General features: G+C 42.5%; 1 protein-coding gene across 1 annotated transcript; it reads right to left on the bottom strand.

Moving 5' to 3' along the window:
* Nucleotides 1-1,038: 1,038 nt before the first annotated feature.
* On the bottom strand, nucleotides 1,039-24,392 carry tmem266 (transmembrane protein 266). The gene is made up of 10 exons (XM_070830509.1): nucleotides 24,295-24,392; nucleotides 18,247-18,435; nucleotides 8,696-8,850; nucleotides 6,411-6,484; nucleotides 5,352-5,408; nucleotides 5,057-5,195; nucleotides 4,215-4,330; nucleotides 3,522-3,714; nucleotides 1,784-1,846; nucleotides 1,039-1,676 (listed from the first exon to the last, which is right to left on the bottom strand). The coding sequence occupies exons 1-10, from the start codon at nucleotides 24,390-24,392 to the stop codon at nucleotides 1,039-1,041; spliced, it is 1,722 nt and encodes a 573-aa protein (XP_070686610.1).
* Between the last annotated feature and the right edge of the window lie 1,890 nt (nucleotides 24,393-26,282).

Genomic DNA, 26,282 nt, shown 5'->3' with positions numbered 1-26,282 from the left:
TGCTATAATTTTCTTTGCCACAATTGATTGTTGCTCCAATCAATGCTTCAAGTCCCACATTATTTTTGGCTGTGATATGATGTTCAAACCCATCATGACATATTTACACAGCTTCCAAAATCATAAAAGTAATATTTTAGACCTCAATGGTATCAAATCCATCATGTGTTGGTAGATTTTCAATCAATTCGATGCGTGAGGGACATGCTGTAGTTTGCAAAATCTCATTGAGCGCTGACTCAGCCAAGTTTGGTCAGATTCCAGTCATGGCACCCGGATAAAAACACTCTGAATTACTTTAATCACTCACCAGTTGAAAGTTTGAAGCACTCTTTCCACTCAGAATTTCGATAAAAATGTTAACATAGCTAATATAGAAAGACAAAGATTAGAAAGAAGTTGAGATTGAACCAATGTACCCTGCAGCAGTCCCATCAAAGAGGACTGTTCTTTGTGAGTTTGGAGACACTAGACTATCAAAACAACTGATACACCTGCACATGTGATAAATCCATGCCTTGTAGCTTGCGGGAAGTGATTCACAGTTTATAGCCCTCCAATACATGATGTGATCAGTCCAGCATCCCCGGTTCCTACAAAGTATCAGAGGAACGAAGCCCTCAGCACCATCCCCTCACTGGTTTCACTTCCTAGAAATCAAACCACAACTTAACATATCAAAAGCCAGATTTTTTTTTTTTTCTTTGCACAGACCAGTTGGCGTTGGTGTTAGTGGGCTCGAGCCCCGTTGCTGGTTTCTTTTGGTAAAATTTTTCAAAAAAACTGAAAGTTTTTGTGAATGTCAATTCCTGATAAGTGGTGCCTGATAACAAGTCTGCCTCCACCAGTCTTCAAAGGTCTTTTGTTTTTGTGCTGCTCTGGTAAGTTTGTCCTCTCAGTCACAACAGTACAAAAGAGGGTGACAGACATACAGCTTGTGTGCCAGTGACTCCCAACAACATTGGAGTTTAGCAGAGCGTTACTTTTTGCGGTTGATCTGAAGGGCGAGTCGTGAAGTTCCACATGTCAGGCAGAGTCTTATGTCTCTGACAGACGGTTGACTGGGGCATCTACTGGCTCCATCATCCTGTACTTCTCCTCTAGAAGAGGCTCGTTGCCCTGCAGATGGATGAGGGGTTTGGAGTGCAGCCCGACTCTGCTCTCCTGGTTCCTCTTGTTGTAGATGTTGACCCTGTGCTCCAGCTCTGGGCTGGTTTTGGTGGAACCTGCCGGGCTGGGCGGTTTAAGGTTGACAGGGTCCAGGCCCTTCTGGGTGAGGCAGGAGTCCTCAGACAGGGAGGAGAGCAGCTCCTGCACCACAGCGCTGGGACTCCCTCGTGGCTGAGTGCCCAGAGCTAGAGGGCTGCTGTAGGGTGGAGGGTAGCAGCGTTGGTCGCTGTAATCTGTGGAGGTGGAGGCCTCGCGCACCGTGGAGCTGCAGTCCGTGGTGGAGCCCAGAGTGTGGCTGCTGATGCTGTGCTGGCGGGCGCTGAAGCTGGTGCGGGACACTGTGGTGGTGGAGGCTTCGCTCACCGAGCTGCCGGTGCGGTGCAACCTGCTGGACGGCACTGCGTCGGCACTCACCAAAGAGGAGGGAAGCTGGCTGGGGTTGTTGGGCAGATGCACGTCTATGGCTGCTGTGGTGATGACACGTGCAGGGTCTGGGATCCCCATGTCTACAAGAACAACACGTAATGTACAGGGCCTTTAAATATGGTGGTGCTACAGTATGTAAAAAAACAAAAAAACAACAACAGTGAAGCAGGATCTTGTCGATGCTCACCACTGCTTGGCTCACTGTAGTACTGGCTGATGTAGTTGTTCATGTCATCTTGACCGTGATGATCTGAGGAGGATAAAAAAAAAAAAAAGGACAATTAATCTTCTTTGTCTTAGACACAATAAAAGCTAGTGTACAAAAACTTGAGACCACACTAGTTTTACATTACAGTGCGTGAACAGCATTTTGTTTTTAATTATTTAGAATCAGTACAACATGGTTAGTTAGATAGAAGGTGGTAAAACTTTTAATACACTTTAAGTCCTTAATGTCCTTTAATGTAGTTGTAAGCTGATATATGTTCATTCACAACTATAACTCCTATGGGCATCCATTAGTGGATTCTGATTTATAAATAGATAATAAATGATAATATAGTGATAAAACATGCTTGTAACATAAAATTATTAGAATTATTATAATTGCTGACAAATACCACACTTAAAAAATGACCTCATGAACCATTTATCACATTTTTGTACACTGCTTTTTACATTTACTGCTTGTAAATGCTTAATAAGGAGGATTTAAAGAATAGTGTTACTGTGACAGCTTATGGTACCTGAATATAGGGATGCAACTTATTTGAATTTTTAGTTAATCATTTAATCTATGCCCAAAATGAATCATGTTTTCAAGGCCCAAAGCTATTTATTTTACATTCATATAAGAAAATCATCATATTACAGAAGGTGAAATGAGTTTTACATGTAAAAAAGCTTAAAATACAGTTATTTAAAGCTTTTTACAACTTATAAATCATTAAAATAGTTATTGTTTTGCTGATCTTCAAACAAAATAATCAACAAATTGAAATTGACTACCTGAATGCGCACCACTTGGTGTGGATGTGGATGCACGCATCCTAAATCAGTCCAAGTGTTTCTTGTAAGTGCGATCAAGGTCCCACAGGACTGTTAGATGGCTTATATTCATTTATGTTTGGGTCTCACATACTCATTTATGAATGTCCCAAGAGGAGACGCTCATTGTTTAGCCTTAACAGTGACAGGGGCCATTTCCAGATGATCAATACCACATGAGTTTAAGAGGCGCAGCCCCAGTTAAAAGGATGTCTGACGAGAAGCATCGTAGCTCAGATGTATGGCAGGTCGCGCTATGATTTATAGCTTTGATAAAGGAAAAGCCTCAGTGTTTTGAGCCCTGGCATCACCTGCACTGACAGCGCTTTGTTGCTTTAAGCCCTGTAAGTTATGACCTGTCACTGTGTGAAAGGTTTATAGTCCATCTAGGCGTGGCAGCAGAATTTTGATGTGGGCTGTGAGGCAATGCTTTTTAGAAGACGACACCAACACTGCACTGTTATGTCATGGCTACTGTTGGTACTCTCCAACATGGACCTTCAAAGTGAGGGGCTGTCTACCTTTTGCAGAGGTGTCCAGCTTGCTTTGATATGTTTTGCCTCTGAAACTATAGCAGCCTACACACATTACATTCCTTTGAAACATTAATATGTCTTACAGATTAGTGTTGCTGGCTAGGATAAGGAAGGACTTCTACTCAACAACGCCTAAAAATGTAAACTTGCACCCTTCCAGTATGAGTCAGCATCTATAACATTTCAGCTACCCCTTGCCTCCAAAGGCTCAAGTCTGAGAAAAATCTCTGCATCCAACCATCGACTTTGTGTGGAGGTGAAGTACCGTAGAACAGTCTGCATTGCCCCTCGTGCACAGAGGTCTTTGATAACTTATAATACAATGGTGTTCCACACAGTTACCTGCAGGCCCCCCGGGCTCTCTAGCTTTAGCTGGCCCGTGACGCTCAGAGGCCCCAGGGGCCAGTCCGTCCACCTCCTGGAAAGTGCTGCTCTGTTTACCCCACATGTGGTGGATCTGCATGGCTGCTTCACGTTCTGCTACCAGATCCAGGTCCTGCTGGGCCAGGTGGGCCCTCAGCTGCCTGATTTCAAACTGAAAGGAAAGAGCGATAGTTTAACACTATATTCTACTTGCTAATATTCCGTCTCCTTATGTTCAAGCATTTTATTTATGTGTAATGTCCCTGTTTAATTATATTGCTGCATTGCTTGCATGGCAGTTGACTTTTACATACACAGTGTAGTGTCCATATACAGTATAACTGTAAGGCCTACAGTAGACTCTCCACATCTGAGAAACATGAAGCACTCTGTGGTTTCAGCTGTGTAATACGACTTAGAAACACTAATAGAACTATCATTATTAAATTGTTAAGTGGTCAGTAGATTGCTTTGAGATAATGCACAGTGCTGGCAATCTGATATCCACAAAACCTCTGTAAAAGTATTATCTGGTGATAATACGGTCAGTTTGGAGCACAGATTTCATAGATTTTTCTTGCATGGCGCTTTGCTGCCCTCTGCTGGTTACAAAAGAGATGAATTGTAGATCGTAAAAAGGTAGGAGAAATGACGACAGATTAGAGGATTTACCGCCTGTTCCTGGCAAATCTGGGTGAGACGGTCCAGCTGTTCCTCCCTCACCGCCTTGGCCTTCTCATACTGCTGGATCTCCAGCTCCATCTCCACCTTCACTTGCAGCACATAGGCTAAAAAAAATGGGGCATATTATTGTCAGTTTGTAGTCCAGAAAACTAAACCTTTAATCTTGCCTGTAGATTTTAATTTCAACTAACCACTGCATTGACTTCATTAATTAATTCGCCTTCTTAAAGCGCATCTTGTAGATCGTGTATCATTTTACAGAGTGTCTCTAAATATCAAAGGCAACCACTGTTTTGTTGAAATAAAAGTCTGATGTTCTCCACACTCACCGGTACTGATAAGGAGAGGCTTACATTTTTGTTGAGGTTGAGTCAGAAAATATTCTCATGTTATGGTAAACCTTTACACATTAGTTTGTGGTGGTGTATTGGATTATGTTAAAACAGCGCTCACACTCACCCACCATTCCTTTGAACCTGTACTGTACTATATTAAAAAACCACAAGAGGGAGCAACGTTGTTAGAAAAAAACCTTCCCAATAAATAAAATGCACTGTATGCACCTATAGTATATGATCTTTGCATGTAGGGGCTGATCTGAGAGCTTCAAACTACGTATAGGCTTATTATGACAGATGACTTCCAACCACTGGTCCTGGTAGAAATTGATAAAAAAAAAAAAAAGGGGGGGGGGGAATAATTGAGTAAACACCCTCAAAGATTGAATGTAGCCGATACCGCAGGGAGCACACTGCAGTATCTATCTCTGTGACCTGACAGTAAAGGACAGGAGGCAGAGGACATCAGCCCCCAGCCCCTCCCAGCCTCACCATCAATGATCCTCTTGACCCTCCAGATGCGCAGTGTGATGATGAGGCCAATAGCGTCCCAGGGGCTGCTGGGGCCGTTGGCCACTGTGGAGGCCACCATGGGGGCCAGAGAGAGGACGATGACAGCTCCATCAAACACCTGAGAAAATACACATACATACACACACACACACACACACACACTTGGGTTACTGTTATGTCTGTAGCTTCCACAGTGGTTTGACATTGAGGGAATGACACTGCAGTGAAAAGGGGGCCCTGAGTAACAGGACTAATAGGACCCAGGGGAGCTTACCTCTACTTTGTTCTCGATGTAATCCCATATCCCCAACACCACGATCCTGAACACCGTCTGAGGCAGACAGAGAGACGGAGATAGAAACACAGAGCAGGTCACACACTTGGGAAGATGGAGGAAAACAGTGACAGCTAAACATTGAGAGACTGGATGATGGAAACAAAGCACACCAGGAAGTAATTCCCAATAATAAACCCGACAGTCCCAGTAAATGGCATTTGCTGCTGTGATTCAGATTTCTTTCGTCCCCCTACTGGTAATTCATCAATGACATCATATTCGTACACATCACAGGTGGGGGCGATAGGATTTCATCCAGACAATACGAGACACCGCAATTAGCTCTTTCTGCTGACGCAGCAGGGGCCGCGGAGGGCATAGAACTCTCCCTTTGTCTCTCTTCTTTTTCTGACATCCCCTTGCCCCCATCCTCATTTCAGATATTCAAGGCTGCATGGGAGCAGGAACCAGCCTTCCTGCTGTCTCTGCACCGATGATGTATCACTGAGGGGTTGCTCTTATTGATAAGCAAAACTCCAGATACACAAAAGTTAGCAGTGGGGTGGTCGAGTGTAGGAAACTAAGACAAATGTGGCTGGCTGTAAAGAAAATGGTAATCAATACAGCACACCTGCGGCCTTGAAATTATTTAAAACTAGCAGCACAGAAAAGCTCCATCTGCATTTTAAAGTGTTTGTGCTGCGGATCAATCGAATAACCCGAGAGGGACCAACTGTGCCAGCTTTAACAGCAGCAGTTATACAATTTCCGTCAGAATACTGCTGTAGATCTTTGTTGTGGGATTTCATCGTCACTTCTGTTAAGTACGCGATTAATGGAGCAACACACAAGTTCACCTCTACTAATCAGAATCTAATGAAGCTGCGACAGAGGGCATGTGGCGTTACATGGTGCTGTTAGTATTCTAATGAGACCAATTGTTCGTGTACTTCATCGGCCACACATACTGCACAACAGAGCATTAATCGACAGGCCACTGCATCAGCTGTAAGTGAGACTGTTTTTGTGTGGAGCGAGGGGAAGATAGAGCCTCACCTCAGTGAAGAACACGGAGAGAATGGCCAGGCTGATCCAGTGGATGATGCTGGCAAACTGGAATGCATTATTAACTGTAAGAATAAAACAGAGTGACTGAGTTTTTCTCTTAAACAGTTTCTGTGACATGAAGTGGTGAAAGATGGATGCTGTGGTATGTTTTTTTTGTTTGATTGTTATGGTTCCGAACTGCTGCGTAACATTGACAAGGTGCAGTATAGTGGTAAAAAATGAGCACACTCATGCACACATAACTCATGCACATATAAGAGAAAGAGGCATGACGCAGCATCAGAAATATGAATTCACCACATACTGTACATGCATGTGTCTGTACCTTCCTGTCTATTCATCAGGCTAATTGTGGACAGCCTCAAACAGCACTTGGCTGTCATCTGAAGCATTTTCCTTCATGCACCACCCCCCATCTGTCTTTGTTTGCTGTGCTCAGTGATCTGTCTATCAGTCCATTCATCTTCCTCCAGTCGTCCCCACACTCATCCACCAGCCAACTCTCTACTGCTTTATTTCTTTGTCTGCTAATTTCCCTTCATGCATTCGTCTTACTTTTCCTTTGTCTGCCCCATCTTGTCAGTCAGTCAGTCAGTCAGTCAGTCCTGAGGGAACAGTAAAGAACTAAATGCATTTGGACACTGCTGGAGCGACATTTCCACTGTGTGTTCTTCATTGAGCACTGTGACATCCAGCAGATCATGACTCCTGACCTTCCACTTATGATAAATGAGGTTGTCTCCACCATGCCAGATGATGTAGATGAGGGTGATACTGGGGTGACATTGGTTCAACCACCTGACATTTTGTGTTAACTGTGCAAAACTAATGGGAGGATTGTATTCCCCAGATCATGATTGATCAGAGCCTCAGGTCCCAGGATTAGATCACCAGGGACAGACTCATTATACAGTAAATCTCTCAGAGCAGGTTAGCAGTTAGTATTTACAGGCCCTCTGCACATGTAGCACATCAGTTAGATCCAAAAACTGAACTACATTACAATCAAACACCTGACATTATAGTATAGTATAGTATAGTATTAGTATAGTATAGTATAGTATAGTATAGTATAGTATAGTATAGTATTAGTATAGTTAGAAGCATACAGTATTGTAAAATATAGTCCAGTACAGTGTAACCTTTTACCAACCACAGAACATTCACAGACTGCTAATATCATGATAAGTTATACGAATATAAAGATGTAATACACTGTGCTGACACATGAGTGATAAAAAAATTAATCTATGTAAAAACATGGCAGAGCATAGCTACAATTCAAATCTTGCAGTCCAATAATGTCACCAATCCAAGCCAAAACAAGTCTAATAATCAATTATAGTCAATTTGCTTTCATTTAGGCACAGTACCCCCCGGAATAGTCACAGGTACAGTATCATAATAAAAGGAATCCAAAAAATCTATAATTAGTTTTTTCAAATTATTGCGTAACAAAGATTTTTGATTTTGAAAACAATTGTGACCACAGGTGACATTTTGATGTTGATAAATTAATTTCTTTGCTCTATTTGGTGAACAAACTATGTATTGGACACAATTTTTTCTTGTTTTTATTAAATCTTGCAAAAAGCCAATATTGGCTGGTATATTGGCCTCTAATATGTAAAGTGTTGTTAACAATAGTGTAGTACAGTATAACACAGTATACCAAGGGTGTGCTTTAGTGACTACGTCACTTTCATTTGTACATATTCACACTAACATTGTTAATGTTATCATGCCACAAGAGGACAGTGACTGTAGTTGTTTACAGTATATTAGTCACAGCTGTTACCTGCATTATATTGCCTGGGGTATGTAAACATCCTTAATTAAAGAAACACCAATTTTTGGTAACATTTTGTCAGGTTGTTTTTTTTAGCTCTATTCTATTTCACTTTATAGCTTGACCACCTCTAACCCTTTTGCCAGATACTCTTCCATCCAAACTGCAATTCAGTCAAGTCAACAAGAGGATGAACTACATGATCTATCTGCTGCTTAGTTTTTTCTCTAATTAAGTTCTTGTGAACATACTAATTTGTCTCCAGTTTGTACCTCTATTAACCCAATGCCTTTGTGTAACACTTAATAAACGTTTGTGCTGAGCAGTCCATTTCTCTCCCTCTCCAAGAATGCATATTGCAAGTCAGGACAATAAACAATGTGTGTGACAAACCGCCTCCCCAGTATCATGTCCTCACAACCAAATCTTATTAGAATGATAATAACAATGGCGACGCCACACTGTCTCGGTTTCTACTACTCACACTGCAACAGCTTGGTGTCTATGAGCAGCTCCAGCGTCAGCAGCACGACCACCAGAATGACACAGGCCACCAGGAAACAGTTGAAGCCCGCTGACAGCAGACAGACCTGCCACAGCGCTGCCCTTCGCCCACAGCATGGCTTCAGCCAGTTCGACCTGACCGGAGGCAGAGGAGGGTGAGAGACAGGGAGGGGGAGAAAAGGCGGTCAGAGAAAGCTGTGGGTACAAAGATAAATGGTCTTGTTGTGGTGTTATTTTAAAATGTAATACTGGTACAGAAGTACAGATCTGACAGGCAGCATCCAAGGTCAAATCAATAAAACACAAGAAACGTCAAGATACACAAATTGTGAGGCGTATTCAACCTTGACTTTGCTCCATTTTCAGCTCTTCTAAATATTTCTCAGCAGAGGGCACTATTCTGCATGCAAATTCAGAACATGCATGCTGAAATTAATATACGCTCTTGGATTTAATGTGAAGCATAAATACATGTTCTGCTGGCACTGAGGTGATGTATTAGTATGAAGTAATTCCGCTCATGAATTCATGGTGTCATTGCTGCTTTGCCCCTTTCCTCATCTCCTCTGAAAACCATTCATTCTCTACAACCTTCCACTTCCCATTAAAGCTCTCCTTTTGTGCATCACCATCTATAGTTTGTTTGTGTCTATTTTTGGAAAAAGATTACATGACATCTGCTGTAATCCACATTCAGGCATAAAATAATTTGTCTTTTGTGTCATGCGTGTATATATAGCACTTATAGATTTAATGCCTGAAACATCAGAACATCCATAGAGGAGCTGACAGCTGACTCAGTAGGTGTTTTATATTCTCTGTGTTTGTTTAGATGCATCACACATTTATAACCTTACAGTCAGCAAAGTATGGTTCTGGAGAGATTAGAGTCTCCTGTGTTTAATTCTCCTCCCTGCTGCTTCACTGGGTGACAGGGCAGGTCCCTGCATGAAAACTGGCTAGCTGACTGGCGGGCTAAATGCCCATCTGGGCGACTGTTTCGGTGCCGGTAGTTGGCTCACTGGCTCTACTGTTGGTTGAGCTCTGGAGGACTGACTAGCTAGCTGGCTGACCGCATGATGTAGCTCTCCCGGCATGACAGTGGGGCTGCATGTACACCATCTGGAGGCCGCAGTCTCACACAGCCAAAAAGATGATTGCTCAGCTGAATGTCAATGTCTTCATCTGATTTTTCTGTGATAATGTTTGTACTCTCATACCTGCGTGCCTGACTGGTTGTTGAAAGAGCGTCAGAGTGAAGGGATGAGGGAGAATTTTGGGGCAGAATTGACACACACACAGCCTGATCTCAGTTATACACACTGTTAGGCCTGCTGGTTTAGTAGCTACTGCTTTATACATCTTCCTCCACATTGCTATATATTTTCCATTAGTGTGGAGTATGCCATGTCCCTCGTGTGTTTGTTCCTTGTCCAGGTAAATTGTGCAGGAGATGTGAGTGTCAGGCCTGCCTTTAAATCCATCCCTACTCTCTCCTTCAACTTCCTCCAATCACAGACTGTGACTGACTGAGACTCTTGAGGATTTATGGTCAATAAATAATGACAAATCTCCAAGAGGCGCACAGGGCTTTCCCTTCCTGTCACAGCTCTGTATTCCACACACACACTACTTAGGTGTACTCTTAGAAAGCCAGATGTAAAGAGAACGGTGTGTGTGTGTGTGTGTGTGTGTTTCCTTTCTCTGAGGCAACACTGAGGAAGGCAGTATGTTTCTTTGAAAATAGCAGCTATCCATTGTCACCTGTCCCCCATAGGAGGAAAGCTATGGGCAATTTCTGTCAGAGGACAAGAGAGGATGCAATTTATTCTACTCTCCTCTTCGTTCAGTTCAGAATGAAGGAGGCAAACACTGAGAGAGGAAGTGGGGTGCAGCTGGTTCAAAGGCATTGGGACTCATCCAAAAGTGGACTGGAGAGAGAGCCAGAGAGAGAGGAGGGGGAGCTGGAGAAGGAAGAATGAGAAAGAGAGAACAGAGAAAGATGCAGACTGAGTTAAAGGACAATTCCAGCTTATTATAACTTGGGACTTATTTGTCCTAATTTTGTCCTAATTATTTATGAGGGGCATGAAATATGAGTGGTCAGAAGGTCACATATGTTTAAACAAACCACCAAGTTAGCTAAATCTACTTGGAAGAAAGGCTGCAGCCAACGATTATTTAATAATTAATTGATTTGATCAATCGTTTAGTCTTTAATTTGTCATAAAATAGTGAAGATGCTTGTTACAATTTCCTGAACATCACAACATGACCTCAGATGTGTCGTTTTTTTTTTGTCTTGCAGTCCAAAGACGTTCACTTAACTGTCACACAAGACAATGAAAAGAAACAAATCCTAAAGGTTTAGATTTAGTTATCACCTCACTTGTGCAATGAGTTGTTATTGATATTTTCGACATGCTTACTTCTGGTTTTACATCCAAAACTTTTTTATTAATAACTTGTCTACTGGTCTCTTGTTTCTTTGCCCATTTTTCTGCATTGTAAGCTAAAGTTATTATTATTATTGTTTGAGGTGAAAAAGAGAGAGAGAGGAATCTAATCAGCGGCGACATTTCGCAGTTGCAGCTGAACCTCCGGTGTAGCACAGATACTCATCCTCTCCATCCTTTACCAAGGTCAGGATAGAGGATGGAGTTCAGCCACGCTGTGTCAATGCTCTCCCAGAGGCTAACTGGTGCACTCAGCCCTCTGCAGCAACCCTCAGTACCAGCTAGTGCCAACAGATTAGGAGCTCAACACCTGGGGTGACAAAGAGGTGGTGGAGGGTAATGGTATCATTAGCAGATACCATGGAGACTTTCCCCGGCACCAATTTGTTCCCAAGGAACAATGTCAAACCCCATCTGCCAGTGGAGGAGAGCCAAGAAAAAGAAACATTTACCTAATGATACGCCTAACACACACTCACCGGACATTTGTGGACCATTAGTTAAAAAATGGAATGAGCTGAACACACTCCAAGAGAAACCTCAGTTACCTTCAGGACTGAAAAGCATGATTTAACTCATACTGTGTGGAATCATAATTCATTCAGACCTCTCCCACAAGCGAGGAAGAAAAGGTATTAATTTAATAAACCTGTAAAGAAAAACCCTGTCTGGAAGCAGAGTAAATGGCAGTGATGGATTACTCCAAGCTCAGAAACTTAATTTTAGGGAAATCACTTTAAACCTTGAACGCCGAGGACCTGAAGTATTTATGAGGAAGTGAAGCTGCTTCAGTGGTGGAGCAAGCCCAGGAAGAAAATCACCTCACTCTCTTCTAGGGTTGTGGCAGGTGCAGATCGAATGGGCAATACCTTAAAGGTTATTCATGCACGGGCAAGCATCTCACACACACACACACACACACATACTGCTAAGAACGTTGTGTCGGGGGAAATGAGAGATGCAGTGTGGCATGTGCTGTGGACAGGTTCATAAAGACATCAACAGGCTGGCGGCTGCAGTGGTAACACACTGAGGGACGATCGAAGTGCGCCTGACAGCAGCGCAGAGCGAGGGGGATTAGATCATGAAACAGATCAATAGTGGCCTGAGATGGAAGTGATGGCATGCTGTACATGACGCCGGCTGCAGCAAAATGGCCAGACGGGACAGAGCAGACAAAGACATCAGGCAGAGTGACTGGCACAGAGGAAGGTGTCTGGTCACTCTGCTGGGGCCCATTCACACAGACAGGACAGAGCTTTGGCTCCTGCCCCAGCTAAGTAACTCTCACTGAGGTAAGGAGCCTATCACAAGGAGCATCTCTTTCATTATACCGTCTCCCGTTGAGAGAGGATAAAATACAATGTAAACTCATTAGGTACAAGTTAAATGGAAATTAAATGAGAGAGGTGGTGCTCTGTTTGTGAATTAAGAGACAGAGCGAGAGAGAGGGGAAAGACTGCAACAGGAAAAATTCATTCAGAAGTAATGAGTCTGAAAGACTCTATCAACTCGTCTGAAGTATTGATTGTAACACACATACACACACACAAACAACCAGTGAACTGCAAACACCAACCTCTCCCTCAAAATGTTTGCAAAGGAAGGCCGAAAATGGTGTCACTCTGAATGACTTGCACTGCTGTGGAAGGCCTCTAAATAATTGATTGGAACTCTTGATTGATGTCTTGATTGCACATTTACAACAGAGCAACTTTGCTTGGTGAAAACTCCAGCACATTAGGGTACAGACCTGTGGCAGCTGCAGCACAATTACATTTGCTTTCAAAATGATTAATCATGCTATAAGTCTAAAAAAAAAAACAAATAAAAAAAATTCTCTATATGGCCAAGACTCAGATCGCTGTGCCTGATGGCCAATGATTAATCAAGCACACCTGAAAATTAGACTTTTGTTAAATAACTCAATAACAACATAATTGTTAGGAGAATAACTAAATCTGTTGACTGACTAACAGCGAGAAATATGTGAACACTGGGGAAAAGCTTTTGAGTTGAATGTGTAAGGGTCAATGTCACATACCACTCCGGCAGCATTTTAAAATGATACTACTTGACTCAGGTTTTCTGTCTCCTCTCAATTTCTCCCTCTCTGTGCTGATAACTATATAGCCCTGTGGTTCCTCCACTATAAACTTCAACCAATTCACACCAATCTGCTAAACTCAGCAGGCTCGGGCAGGGGAAAATGGATCACAACTGTGCACCTGCAGGCTACTAAAGAGCAGAGGTTGGTCCCATTCAGGCTGTCCAAACTCTCTACGTTACACTTGTTCCTGAACTTCCTTTATACACTTGAAGAGGCATTTAATTTATGCATGCTTTTTTTTTCTTTTTTTCTTTTTTACCCGAGGGCTTTTGTTTCCTGAGAAAATACAGGTGGGGCATCCGCCTAGATTGCTTGAAAAACAAAACAAATGCCAACATAGAAACTGGCTAAATCCTTTCCTGTGTAACCACTGCTGAGTCATCTGTGTTATCACAGCCAAAAGAAGCAAGAAGCCCTGAGAGAGGAAAACCAGCAAAGCAATAAATGTGCTGAATAAAGTGAAGTTATCATAGGTAATCAATTGTTCATTTCAGGACTTCCATGCCTCATCGCTATTAATCTGTTACAGTCACATGCCTGGGGAATTAGCAAACACTTTTGTGGTAAATTAACAAATCAAATGAAAAGGGCAAATCGATTACAGATACCAATAAATAAAGCTTAGGCTTTGCATTCCATCTGAATAATAAGTAAACAAAATTTTGTATCATATAAAAATGCATACAGCTTTCCCGTATAACCTGACTTTTCAGCCACCATCTCCCTTCTCCTTTTATCCTTCACCATGGTGAAACCTAGCACAGGGGACTCGGAGCTGGTCTTTGCCAGAGAAATGGGCCACAGATACTAAGCAAATGGAGATGGATGGGGCTCCATGTGCACAGCAGCAGACAAGCTGTCCCTGATAAATGGGTTTTCACCAGGACACTTGATCTTTCTCGCTCTCAGCCTAAAAAGCAATCTCACACTTTGCATGTCTGTGAATATTAACAAACCCTCAAACCCTGCACTCAAATGTCATCTATTGTGTCGCACATGGTGCCGGGCAAGAGAGCCAATTTGATGGAGAGGGCTGTTCCTCTGTGTGTTTGAAATAGAGTCAAAGGGGGGGAAAAGAGAAATCCCGCTCTCTTTTCAGACATCCATCAACACAGAACAGGTATAGTATGGCTCTGGTTCCAAAGCCCCATGAAATATTGCTGCTGCCAAGATTCATACTAGACTCTGGCAAGGTCCTTCAGTGCTATATTCTACAGTCTACATTTTTCTATTAATTCCATTTTACTTCAACCTTGAGTATTGTCAACCTAGGTTTGATTATGTGCATGTTGACATACTGCTATATTAATTCATTTTAGTGAGTGAAAAGTGGCTAGAGAACTTATTTTATTGGGGAAGTCTGAGCTCTACGTTGAGTAATGTAATCAATATAGGCTGGCCTGGGCGCACTTAAGCTTATCTAATATCCGACCTTTCAACCGACATTGTATCTCCTAGAAACTGTGGCTGTCACCATGCAACGCGGCACAGGGTTAATCCCACACTGCTGTCCAACATGGACAGATATGACATTCATCAAATGGAGCCATTTCCTTGTGATCTGCAGCCGGCAGCTATGTGAATGAAAGTGTGGAGGAGGGTCGCCAGCACCATTCCACCCTCCATCCTTCCCTTTATCCCCTCCGCCTCCTCTCTCCTCCAGTCAAAGTGGCAGGTTGACCCATATGAACCATCTGTCATTGCTGTAGTGCCTCACACTTCTCAGTCTCTACCCTGGAGATCAACAGCATATGCTTCTGCTGCTGTGGGCAGCTGCCTGATCTGGGGATAACTTGGGACAGGTTAAGCACAGGATGTGTAGCTGGGGGGTCCAGGACCAGGCAGGGAGAACCTCTCCAGGAGCCTCCCAGTCTGGAGGTCATGATAAGGATCAGGATTAAGGCAGAGAAAAAAATCTCACCATACCACATTGCACCTTTGTTCAGACCCATGAAATGTAATTCCTTCTACATGTTTTACATGTCTAATAAAAAATATAATTTTTTTTTTTCCAATCGCATTATCTCAGAGTCCTCTGAGTATGCTGTGATCTATGGCATGTTCTGAAATGACTGTAGAGGGACAGTACTGGTAACATTATTGGTGACATCAAAAAAAAAAAAAAAATGAAAATAAGGGTTTGATTAAAATCAGGGACAAAACAGATGCATCATACATTATTTATTACAGCTTCCAAATTTTAACCAAATTTGAAAAATAATTAAAGTACCAAATTATTTTAAAGTCAATTTGTGGACGCTTTGCACACACACTAACAGCTGCTGTCACTAATTACACACGTCTATTAAAGCCCTATTAGGCATGGATTGCTGCAAGGTTGGTTAAGCTGCTACAGCTCAATCAAAATATAGAAACATGACAAAGCATGCAACTACATTTTTTTAAACAAATCCGATAATCTGTAGTTACCAAAAACAGCATCCCATATCAAAAAGGCTGAATTAAAATAACACAATAATACAAATGAGAGACAATAATAAAGTGACCAAAGGTGAATGTGAAATCGCACCATCCTCATCTTGGACTTTCCAGCAAGTTCTGGAGAAGATGGTGCTGCCAAAATCTAATAATATTTCCATCCAGCTCACCACTGCACAGAATCTGCAAGTACTGCGTGTGCCCCTTGTAGTCCGCAAGAACATCCACCTCCTACATAATCGCCCACGCCTCCTGATAAAGAGCCATGAGAAGCTGCCATGCAAGGCTAAATGTGCATCTCTGGTGTGTATTCTTCTGCTCTTTTTTCACAGCCATAGGGAACAAAACAAAACCAAGGTCTCATCATCAAAGATTTGGGCTCAATTTACAAGTAATTGGCCCTTTCTTTTCCCACCTCTGACCACTGGTATGAAGCTATTTGTTTGACCTTAATGCTTTTCCTTTCACCATGCCCAAATCCGATCCAAAGGACTCCTATAGATTAATATAAACTTCACAAACCAAACAACAGTTACTAGAATATAAAAACAACTCAGGAATGTAGTAGCTAGAGGAAACAAACTGTCCAGCTAATCACCAAAATCAAAGCACAAAGCCATTGCAACACCAGCAGCGAGGCGATGAGTGGGTTACATTCTTGTACACAATAATTTACTAAGTGTTAAAATTAGCCTACAGCATGCAGAGGAGTCTCGTGGACTATGCATTCCAATAAACAAGAGAAAAATAGAGCTGACATCATTGTGTTGCCATTAGAGTCCTTTGATATTCTTGATTAATTTAAAAACTTGCAGCGTGCAACACATCCCACCTTTGTGTCATTCCTCTGATGTTATGCACATGAGTCACGAAGGCAGCTTTTTCCAGCGGCACTTCCAAACAACAAATGTATGTCTGAAACTGTGATGACAGGTTCGTCTTGGAATGCCTGTGACCTGGAAATCAGGAATTCCAATCTAAAAAGATCACTGAACGTGCTGTAACGCTCACATTGGTAGCACTGTTTTCTCTAGTCTAGCTTCCTGGACAGTACAGAGGGTGTTTCTCTGATCAAAACGAGGGCCTTCTTACATGCTCTCATACGAGGAATATTCACAGAGTTGACATGAAAGATCCCTCAGAGAGATGTCTTGACGCTGCATGACTTTTCCACTGCACAAAGCCAAATCCCATGGGACCAGTGTATCATATGGTGCCATATGAGACTGCCCTCTGTGATGATAATTTTGCTGGGCTGCCAGATCCTGCCCTCTGTTGTGGCATTGCTATGTGTGTGTTTATCTCTTTTTTTTTTTGTGCGTGAGCAGGACAGAGTGAGAAAGATATGAGGTACGGTGAGAGAGTGGGTGTTTGGGACAGGACCCATCTGTCCCTGCCCTCTGTCCCACAGAGACATCGCACTGGACCGGGCCAGACCAGGCAAAGTCCAACCGGACATGGTTAGCTGACACACCGGGGTTTGGATGCCGAAATGCTGGATATTCTAATTAAGCTTCTGCTGTTTGTCGACTTTCTCTGCATGAATGCCAGCATCGCAGCATGCCAAAGGGTTGTGAGTCACGCTTCCTGAGTGGAGAGCCATGGACACTTGCTACAGGGGTGCTCTAAGAGGGGCGTGTCCTGTCCTGAGAGTACTGGGCCGGCAGCATGGTGATATGGTGATAAGAAAACAGCACGGACCCTGAACAAGCAGGCCTCACGGGCAGAAAAAGCACCGCCACAGGACTCTGACATTTCATGGAAGCTATGGTGCTAACAACACTGTGTTTTCTGCCAAAAAATCGACATTATAAACAGGAGCCTGTCTGGTAGCGAGAAATTGCTGTGTCATTGAGCTGAAATGAACACATCAGTGGACACATTGTCCATTTAACATGGTGACACTAATAAATTCATCGCCAAATATCCTCGACTCCCGGACTCTAATATAAAATGAGGGGTGATTCAATACGCCAGGTGTAATTACCATGTGCAATAACGAGCAATGGAGAGAGTGACGGCAGAGCTTTTCTCTGCCAGGCTAGATTATAGATTGTAGTAATTGCAATTCTGCCTTAATTATGGATGTAGCACTTCAAGCAACAAGCAGAGACAATGTCTCAGCCGCCATATTTCCAATATCTTTTTAACTGTGGTGGAAAACATCAGGAACATCAATCAATATGTAATTACATTTTGGTCTTTTTATTATACAAATTAATTATAGAAAGATTTCATTGATAATCAAGCTACTAATTTGTCTCCGGCTTCCTTGAAATGTATGATGTTTGATATGCTTTAAACTGTGGAAAAGAAAATGTTCAGGTTCATGTAGTTTCAGATCATGAGCCTCACGTTCCTTGAATACAGTCACATGACCACACTCAAGTTGCTGTTTCAGGCCAGCCAAACCAGTCACAACTAATGACAGAATCAACTCTGGAGATCGTTTTACTAACTGTGGTCCAACTATCAAGCAACAGCACGTCATTAAATGTGGTGTCAGAGTGAATTTTTGGGATGTACCCCTCTCTGTTGTCCTCTTCATCTGGATTCGAGATGAGCTGGGATCCAGCGAGGGATATGTCCAAGGCGGCCAAAGGCAAGTCTCTGTAGGCGAAGCTGACCAGCTGGACAGGGGCCACGCACTGGCTGTCCTCCTCCACCTGCTGGGAGATCACCTCCAGCTCTGAGGCTCCGGCCTGGGGAGGACCCCTTTGGAACACAAACAGACCAGAGCATTACGCTGTAGCTAAAAGATAGCAGAGGTTGTATGGAAGTGAGCCGTTTGTTTGAATTAGCCAGTGCACGTACTTGGAAAATACTCCAAGTAGCAAAATGTGATAGTAACAACTAGGACTTCGCTTAATTTTGATGAATGAAAACACGAGCATGGTGTGAAATTCCTTGTTAGCAGTGTTTGCTGGCACTCTTAACAAGGACACATTTACCTGGCAAGTGATGACAAGATGATTTACATTTCTCATTAGCAGAGTATGCAGTGAAGTAAGTCTCGAACTACAGTAAATATGGCAATTTGCATTCCACACATATGGTAATATTAACAGTGTCTTGATTTAAAAGATTACAGATATCAGCTGCAGATCATGTGTACTTTACATTCTCTTAGACTGCTTTCCAAAGCACCTTTTTTTTCATGCTATTTCCCAGCTGATGCACTCAAGGATACTCCTCAGATCTTTGTTTTTTCCATTTTGATTTATGTATTTTCTCTGTGAGGTTAGCTATATTTGGCAGAACCAGACAAAGTATCATTTTATCTGCCATAGAGGTCTTAAAACTTAAACGTGCAGGGAGGGCTGTGATCCCACCAGCTTAGCCAATAGCGGACAAGGAGAAGTCGCCCTGGAACAGGAGTCTCACACGGCTTGGCAGCCGTCCCAGTGCAGCCAGTGTGGAGACATCAATAACTCCAGTGCTTAACAGTGGAGGAAAGCATTGATTACAAGACAGAGAGAACAAAGGCCATTGGGTTGGTGAATTCTACAACCTCTGTGCTGGAGGTGAAACAGTGGGAGGAAACAGTTAGTAGAAGATCACTGAGCAGACCCACCTTCCTCTTAAATGTTAATGTAGGCAGGCCTGGAAAGGAAAATAGGTCTTTCTTTTTCCTGACTTACTTCTTGACTAATAGTGGTTTAATGGACTCCCTTGAAAGGTTATTTTGTTGTTCTCACAGGAAACCAAGAATTTCTTGAACTATGTTGTCTTAACAGGCACACTACGGCTATGGAACACAAACTCTTATTGTCGTATTCTTCCACAGAAAATGTGCCGCCCTTCCTCCTTTAAATATCTGATGCTTTCGTTATGCAAGTCCTGCTAGATGTGTTATTCAGCTTGAGGGTCAAATGCCCATATATAATAACATGCTGTTATATGCGGACTTGGCACCCCTGACCAACCGCAACAAGGACGCTAATCAGTCATGACAGACACAAACTGTTTAGTGCATCAAAATCACATTTCCAGACAATCACAGAGCAGGCCAGGAGCCATTATGTGCAGAGCCCAGTGGAGTGGCTGGTTGCCATCCTGGGGAGGGAGTGGAGGCTTCACATCTGAACACTTTGCTCCCTTCAACAATACAGGCAAGGACAGCCAGTAGCATGCTAAAGGCTGGGATCTTTTCAGAGGCATGTGATATTAGCAAATGCCATGAGGAAGCAAAAAGGTTAACATAGAGCTTGCATGGCTAAGGGGAAAACCTCACACCCATACAGAGTAAGAGCTGAAGTTTACCATGAAGCCCAGAAGGAGGAAAAAGCATGCTTATAAACTAGCTAATGTTTCTAAATGCTGGTCTGGTATTGTTTTAAATTGTATTGCTGTTACAGCCATGTCTTAAAGATGTTGTTACAATAACTTGCTATGTTATAATATATATCTAATAATATATTAAACTTCTTATAGCTCAACTTTTCCTGAATTGTCATCTATTCAGTACAGCTATTACAGTAATTACACTATTACTACACAAAAACAACTTTCCATTGCAACTTTAGTGCTTTGTTCAAAGATGTAATATTTTCTTGGGAATGTGTTGTATATGCCAATATATTGGTGTTTTAGAGAACATAGTAGTTTTAAAACCCAGTTCATGTTTTAAAGGACGTCTATTTCCTCCTTGTGCATAATTACTGCCAGGGCTTGGTTTCTCCAGGCGATCCATATTTATTCCCCTGGAATTTTTCCATCACATCACTATAAATCACCATGCAGTGATCAATAGATATATAAGATATAATAGCCTGCTGAGGACTCCCCAGCTCTAACTCTTTGACTGCCGTTAGTCACGACATGGCAGACGTAATAATTATTTACCTTGAATAAAAAACTAAGAAAGCATGTGATCAAGTTTACATGTTTTGTAGTCACAATGACGTCTCCACCCTTTTCAGTCTTTCATTTGGACATTTTCAATAGGAGCATCTTCTTGGCAATACTCAGTGATTCAATAGATGTGGAGTTTAAATGATTCTCACTTGTAATCTATTCCCGCCTCAGTTTTCTGCATCCGTCTGTGAGGGAGGTACTCAAATACCACTGAAGTCCAATACTGCTGAACTCAACAGAAAGTAAAACTAATTTATGTGTTTTTACTCTGAATACTCACGCCAGTGCACAGAAAGGAGGTTCAAATGCTGACATAAGATACATCAGGAGGGAGTATGTTAACTTCCAGGGCTGTAGATGGGGCCGTGTTAGCTGTCAGCCTGGAGTGAGTCTGTTCATATAGGAACATATAAAGTTTAGACTAAAACCAGTGTGAGACTAAGACTAAAATGAGATTCCATTTCATCTTTTATTTAGATTATTTTTTTTGAATGTGCTCAAATTACATTATCTTTTATCTTTATTAATATTAATACATTTTGGTTCAACGAACTTGGGCCTCAGACAAGTTTGAGATGATGGACATCTGCACCCAACTTTTCTCTGTGTTGTATTGTCAGATACTTTTGGTGTAAGAGGCAGTTGCGGCTGAGTTGTCTTTACTTCAAATTCCCACAATGGCCATGAAACTGTAGCTGACATCTCCTATAGCACAGCACTAAGCCTTCACTCAGGTGTGACTACACAGCAAGGCAGTGCTTCAAAAAATAAAAAAGGTGTGTGGGCAAGAGCCAACTTTCCATGGACAAATAACTGTTAACAAAAGGTCAAGATTAACATTGACAACAGCTTATGATCATTACAGTACAATGTGACTTCAGCACAGGGCGACAGCAGCGATCAAACAGGGTATAATATAACCATTCTATCAAGGTAACAAGGGCAGAGATTGATACCTGTCACATTATATTTTAAATCACCCATTCTAAGCAATAAATTCTCCGCTTTTGTCACTTCAGTGGATTTTAAAGTGCTGCCTCAGCATGAACTGGTGGTTTGCAGAGGGCATCGGTATCATTGTCATTCTGAGTGCTCGCTGCAACTGTATTTCTGGCCAACTGTCTATTACCCAAACGCTCTGTCTTACCCAATAAGATTGTATACGGACACTTGGCTTCTCCTCGGTGCAGAGCAATTCACTGTCCTGATATCATCAGGAAAGCGGGACCAATGTGCCAAATCACTTATATGGGCACCAGCCAGATTTCCCAGCAGCGGCAGCAGCCCTGACACGAGCTCCTGTCAGGACACAAGCCTCCATTTGTAAGATCAGATCTTTTCGGTAACACCAGCTGTTTTAAGGAGGAAATGACAGCAGTCGACTATTCCACTACATTAATATAGAGTGAAAGTGTTTTGTTAGTCTCTGGAGTCTTCTTTTTAGTTTAGTGGAGAAAATGCCTCAGCTTTGAATCTGTTGTTTTATGACCATATCTCCTCAATTACCACGCAGAGAAAATGATGCCTACTCTGCAGACTTTGCAACAAAACAGCAAATGTGAGGCATAAGCATTTGCAGTGACCAACAAAAACTATGTTGGATATGGATACACAGTAATACTTTTAAGGGTAAAACAGTCATTCTTGTATATTTTTCTTACCGTCAAAAAATTATGTGAAAAGACCAACACCAACAACATGTCAGTCTGGTTCTCAGTCCTTTCCTACACTTAGCCTCAAGTCCACTCATTACCACTGATGACATAAACCTTCAATATGGGTCACAAGTACATAGTCTCTTGGAAATACATACGTTTAAAAAGACAAAGTAATTTTCTAAGACAGCAGGGCACTGTTGTTTTTAGTTTCAGTGAATCAAACAGCAGCAAAAGTGCATTTGGTGCAGACTATTTTCAGCCAGATATTAATGCACATCCGATGTGTTAGTGAGTATTTACTGCACCGCGACGGGATATGGGATGGACTCGAAACAAACTGCAGTGCCCAGGTTCATCACTATGGAGGAACATGTCATCCAGTCGAACAGTGTGGCTCAATGTTGTGCTTTTAATCATTTTTGGTGTATGGCACGGAGGATTGAGAATGAACGGCAATACATCAGGTTTGGATTACAGAGACAATACTTGTTAATAGGATCGTTAATCTCACTTAGTTTGGTCTTAGTCATCAGACTTATACTTTAAACTATGTCATGTAGTGTATTATCTTGAAAAGGAATCTATGCTTGGAAAAAGACTTAAACATTTTAGAAGTGAAAATCACCGTATTACACTTAAGGAAATGGAAGACTTGATATTTTTAGAAATTTCCGCTGAATGACACTATAAACACTTATGACTCATTGTAGCCTAAATAGTTCACTGTAAACTGTTTACTGTTAATGTAGCACATTAGATTCTAGTCTAGTCTCATAAGGGCATCAATCTCTCCAGTGACTAAAAACCCAAACGGGAATATTGAAAATATACTGCCCATAAACATGCAGTTCGTGTACAATAACTGCAGACTGCAATTGTGAACACACAATGATGAGGTGAACGTCCTGTAGACGATAGTTGCTGAGCAGTGACCTGCCAATCAGCAGACTTTATTCTAGTGATTGCAGAGATGGTTTCATCGTGCTGACAAATTAAGAGCAGCGTGGCACAGGATCACGTGACTCTGAGGTTAGTTACAGTAAATGTTAGCTGACCTGTTTCAAAGCCACTGGCCTCCTCGGGGTGTTTGGTGTTCCCTCTTTGTGTGCTGAACAAGAAAAAAAAAGTGCAAACAGCTCCATACTAGGCGAACAGGAAGGGCACTGCTTCATCAGTGTTTCTGTATCCTTTGTGTTAAAAATGATGCTTGTAAGGTGGTTTAATTTTTCTTTTTCTTTCTTTTTTTTTTTTTTAAAATATACTCTTTGAATGTAAACTCCAGATGGGCATTTTAAAAAAGAAAAATTTCATTACATTTTTGTGTGAAATATGTGCGATAAATCCCTTTGAATTTGTTGTATTTGAGCATCTAATACATTTTCCCATCCCGCCTCCCACTGTTTCCACAGCAGAGACGCTACAGGCCTACAGAGAGAGAGAGAGAGAGAGAGAGAGAGGGCAAAAGAGATGGAGGCAGAGAGCGAGAGAGAGGATTTACAGCAGCATCAAGTCTGAGAGAGCAGGGGTGAAAATAACTCCAAAGACCTTTCTCTGCATGAGAGATTCCCATCTGTCACTTCACAGAGAGTCACCGGCATTCAGCAGCATTAAATCATGCCTTTGTTCTACTAACTAGTCAACATATTCTCTATATTATCTGCTTGCATATCTTTTGTACCAGTGTTCTCCTTCAAACTAACTTGTGATCAACCATCCTCCGTACTAATCTGCTGGTCTGAGGCCCAGACAGAGATCTGTGTTGGTTGGAAGCAGCATCCTGTGCCTTTAATCAGAAGATGCAGCTGACTGAACCCATTTTGCATTCACCCTTCATTCCACTCCACTCTGCTCCACTCCACGTCCTCCCACTCCACTCCATTCCCCTGCTCCCTCTCTTTTCCCTTCTCTTAGCCCCAACCCTGGCTGTCATCAGAATGCACAGCCCGTCTGGGGGACCACACACAGAGTAATTATTAATAAGAGGAGATGACAAGTGAACATCCCTCCTGAATGCTAAGAGATGCCAGCGGAGACTGGAGATGGCCGGCCGCTCTCTCACTCTCGGAAGACGCCGGACAAGGCCGTGCTCCGCTTTCCCGCTGATCTCTGTTCAAAGTCATTCACAGGAGGGGCACGACGAGAATATGCAGGTCCCATTCGGCTAATCATATCCTACCACGCTGAGATGCCCTTTGCATACGACTGTGTGCTCGTAAATAGAGATTTAAGATTTCACACTCTCTCGGACACGGTTTCAAACAAGAGTCTGGCGGGTGTAATACTTACTGGGGGTTGCTCATGTCGAGGTCTTGTTGCTGCAAATGGACGTCCACACTAAATTACCCCAAGTGCGAAATGTGATTTCACCACTGCAGGGATCTGGCTCCTACCACACCTATGGAAAATACAAAAGAACAGTGTAATTACTGCAGGAGAAAAAAAAGGAAACCATGAACTAAATCAGGGGGCAGCTCCATCTGTTGAGGAAGATCATGAGATATGATTGGGAGCTCCAAAAAGCAATTAATAAGCTTGAGGGGAAACTGTTTTGCCAACTGCTTTCCAGGGTCAAAAATGAACATTTAATCTAAAAATCATTAAACATCTATATACAGTTGAGTAATACAACACAAATGCAGGCAAAATGATCAATGAGGCATCAGTGGTTATGCTTTTCCTGAGGGCGCCCTGTCCTAACTTCAGCTTTAGCTATGCTCTGTTCAACTATTTTCCTGGGGAGCACTAAACTGTAATGGATTTTAAATCTCCTCCAATATACGCTCCGCTCTGTGAATCAGGGGCTGAGGAACATCACACCTCTTGCATAGCAAGTATAGCAGGATGCTAGCTCTTTGTGCCACAGGATAGAGAGCCATTGATGTCCAAGTCCGTTCAGTGAAAGCCCGCTCCAGCTGCTTTGCAGGGAACAGACATGACATGAGCAGACAGGAAAGGCACAAACACAAAGCCACGGCTTTAACGTCCACTATTACAAAACAGCCCAACTGTCAGCGTTGCAAACTAAATGCACCACTGAAATCGGCCGTCAAAAACAAGCGATGAATTATATCTGCAATGATCACACGCTACACCCTCATGATGTACACAACATGTCATGGATTCAGGGTGGCGTGTGACACACACACACACACACACACACACAGAGAACCCTCGGATATGCAGAGGTGAGGAGTCAGCATTCACAGCCGCAGGAGACCACAGCAGAGTAATGTGGTGAAGCACAGCAGATTAAATGCTACTCAGGATAAATCAGCCCAGGTCATTCAAGGGCTGAGAGTGACACTGTTTCACTGCAGCACCCAAAAATGTGGTCTTTAGCAGAATACTCAGGAGAACAGATATTGATCGGTCCATAAGATGAGCACAAAGTCATAGAGGTTAACACAGCCAGATTTACTGAACAAGGAGCTTCAGAGTCGGTAAGGAATCGCTGTAGAGGTGACCGGAAAGGCAAGTGGGATCAGAGGTGTGTGTGTGTGTGTGAGTGTGTGTTTGTTTCTGGCGGAGCAAAGTATTTCTGGACTTGAGAGAAATCGAATTTTTAAATTGGCATCTTGAGTTGCCACTTATTATTTTAAGTAGAGTCCACACAGTGAGTGCTTCATCAGCAGAGGTGGTATCCACAAGGCAGCAATTTTTTTGACCATTCCAATTTCTCCAAACAAGCTCCGTGGACTATTTCTGTCCAGGCTTTCTGCCTGTAACCTAATCAAGATGCATTTGCAATCATTTCCCACCAAGTCGCAGCTACATAAACAGTTATGGTGCTGTTAACATTTTCCCCACTGTGCTTAGAGGCCACAGTGTCTCATTCTTGTTCAAACCAACACCAATACATCAACACTGGCTGGAAAAAGAAACACAAAGACACACTAACCTCTTTTGTGTTTTCATGCTCTACATTGTGCAAAGTGTGGTCGTGACTTCTTTGCCCTCGCAGTGATGATGGCAATATCTCCCTCCTCGCCGATGATGAGGATGAGGATGATGATGATGATCAGTGTGAGGGAAGCTCGGATCTTGTTG

This window comes from Pempheris klunzingeri, chromosome 5, assembly GCF_042242105.1.
Source record: "Pempheris klunzingeri isolate RE-2024b chromosome 5, fPemKlu1.hap1, whole genome shotgun sequence".
Taxonomy (NCBI): Eukaryota; Metazoa; Chordata; class Actinopteri; order Acropomatiformes; family Pempheridae; genus Pempheris; species Pempheris klunzingeri.
The sequence above is the reverse complement of the archived record's forward strand: the minus strand, read 5'-3'. Positions and strand labels throughout refer to the sequence as shown.